The sequence below is a fragment of the Arachis ipaensis genome, chromosome B05 (assembly GCF_000816755.2).
Source record: "Arachis ipaensis cultivar K30076 chromosome B05, Araip1.1, whole genome shotgun sequence".
Taxonomy (NCBI): Eukaryota; Viridiplantae; Streptophyta; class Magnoliopsida; order Fabales; family Fabaceae; genus Arachis; species Arachis ipaensis.
In genome coordinates, this window is record NC_029789.2 from 12,139,558 (window position 1) to 12,141,859 (window position 2,302).

The 2,302-nt window shown below is 34.9% G+C and overlaps 1 protein-coding gene across 2 annotated transcripts in view; it reads right to left on the bottom strand.

The window, feature by feature from the left end:
- LOC107642934 (zinc finger CCCH domain-containing protein 44) overlaps positions 1-2,302 on the bottom strand; it is a 7,420-nt gene that overhangs the window by 3,432 nt on the left and 1,686 nt on the right. For both annotated transcript variants that reach the window (XM_016346445.2, XM_016346444.2), the window contains 4 exons: positions 1,257-2,181; positions 1,036-1,163; positions 840-899; positions 704-754 (listed from right to left, as the gene is read on the bottom strand). In XM_016346445.2, the coding sequence (XP_016201931.1) occupies positions 704-754; positions 840-899; positions 1,036-1,163; positions 1,257-2,181 (1,164 nt within the window). The remainder of the gene's footprint in view (positions 1-703; positions 755-839; positions 900-1,035; positions 1,164-1,256; positions 2,182-2,302) is intronic.

Here is a 2,302-nt window from a genome sequence, read left to right on the forward strand (position 1 = left end):
TTTAGACACTTAGCCTACTTTAGATGGATCACAGTTAGCAAATACCAAGTAACATGTAGAGCACTTGTTTCAGCTTTTTCTAACAAATAAAAATAAAAATAAAAATCGTTTTCTAAACAGAAAAAAAGTCAAAACTATATATTATATTTCCTTTATAAAATAAAACCCCAAAGTGATCCTCAAAATTTTTACAAGATCAATTATAGAATAAATAAAATTGACAAACTAGTCCTTAGTTTTTTAAATATTAGGCATATTTATCCCTAATATAATAAAAAGACAAATTAGTCCTTAACTTTTTTTAAAGAAATAGTTTTAAAAGATGAAATACTAGTCCTTTTATTTTATTCGGGACTACTTTAAAAAACATTAACAGGGAATTACATTATCAATTTCTTTATTAGGGACTAATTTGTTTAAAGCAAAAATTGATAGGGACCATTTTGAATGTTTCCTCTTTTGACACGACCCTTTTTCCAAATGAGTTTTGAAAATAAAAAACAAATGTGCCCGTAAAATGCATGCCATTCAAACAATCCATTAAGAAGTGAATGCAAATTAGCTGAGTGACACATTTAGTACCCTAATACACTATACATGTTCGACGCGATACTTTACATTTACGGATATAATAAAAGGAGCATGACCTTTTTCTATACTATATAATCTAAAATGAAAAAAAACAACGAGGAAAGGAATTTACATCATTAACTCTCATTGCTTGAAATGTCAATGCTTTGTCCATGATCTCACCCTACAACCAACACAAAAATGTTATCACAAACTAACACAATATGCAACAATATTATGGAAGTTGAGAAAATAATATTCACACTAACCACAGTCAATCTATTGGAAAGCCCATATTTTATACTTTGACGCAAACGCTTGCATTCATCCTGGACAAAGTATCAACACATTAACCATTAGGAAGCACTCTTTCAAGAAACTAACTCTTCAACTCAGTCTAGAGATTCCTCAAAGGTAACAGTAACAGGAATAAGGATCAACACATTAACCGCATATCACACAAACCTCAGAGAACTCCTGATTTGAAATCTCATCTATTGATATGGCCTCCTTCCTATTTAAGTTTAAAATCTCAAGCATCATATCAGTTGTTCTTGTTCCAATTTTGTAAGGCTCAGCAGCCTTACTTGTACCTGCATAAATGGTTGTGCCACACGAAATTGATATCACGTGCAACTCATAAGAAGTGGAATTTACCAAGTATTGAATTTGTGAGATTCATATACCTACAACTTGCACAAGCCTATACATCTCTTGTTTTTTGTCACTACTAGTGATCCTTATCCGCACAAATGAACCAACAACCTTGTCACGAACACTTTCAGCATCTTCAGTTAGATTTTCCAAAAGACTTCGCCGCAGGTAGATCAAGTTAATGTTGTGAGCATTTATTGCAGCATACACATCTGGATTATTTTGTGGCAAATGCACATCATCTTTTTTATCTGTTTTACATTCCTTATCATCAACTGAAATCAACTGCTTATTGCAATTGTCTTTTGCCTCCCCTTCGCTAGCAACAGTGTTCGTGACTCCTGCTCTAAGTGTATCTTCTGCAGGGCCATTCTCTTTTGTAAGAAAGTGGGGTTCAAGGAGCTTTAACATTTCAATGTGACCAACACGTGCTCTTCCAAACAATTTTAGTAGTCTATGATCACAAACAATTTGGCATTTCTGCTGGGGGTCTCGAAGATTGTTCTTCTTCACATACTCTAACAAGAGACCCTGGACATCAAATTGAGACAGGCGAGATGTATCACCACTTTTCATATGTGCAACAAACTCTAGAAGCTCCTTTGATGCCCAATTTGAGCATTCAGGCAAAGGCACACAGTTGTCACCGGCTGAAGTTATCATATCGGAGCCAACCCCATTGCTATGAAGCATTGGCTGTCTCCTAGATTTCTTGTTTTTCAAATTATTTGATTCTATGTCAATACAGGAGTTCTCTGAACCAGAACCTTTGTCATCCTTAGTATTATAAATTTCACGGTGACATTCAACCTTACCACCCAATGGAGAAACACCTGTCCAGGGGTTTTTAGCTCGAAGGAGCTCATCAAATGTTAAAGATATCTTCCCTTTCAAAAACATCCAATACACCTTGAAAAGATATTCCCAGCTGGTTTTGTCATCAAAATCCACTTCACACTGTAAAAGTTGTACAAGGAGAGAAAAATAAAAAATTAGAGAATCCAGATGTCATGTATCATCAACTCAACTTCAAGTACCCCCCCCCCCCCACAACAAAAAAAAACAAACACCCCCTTCT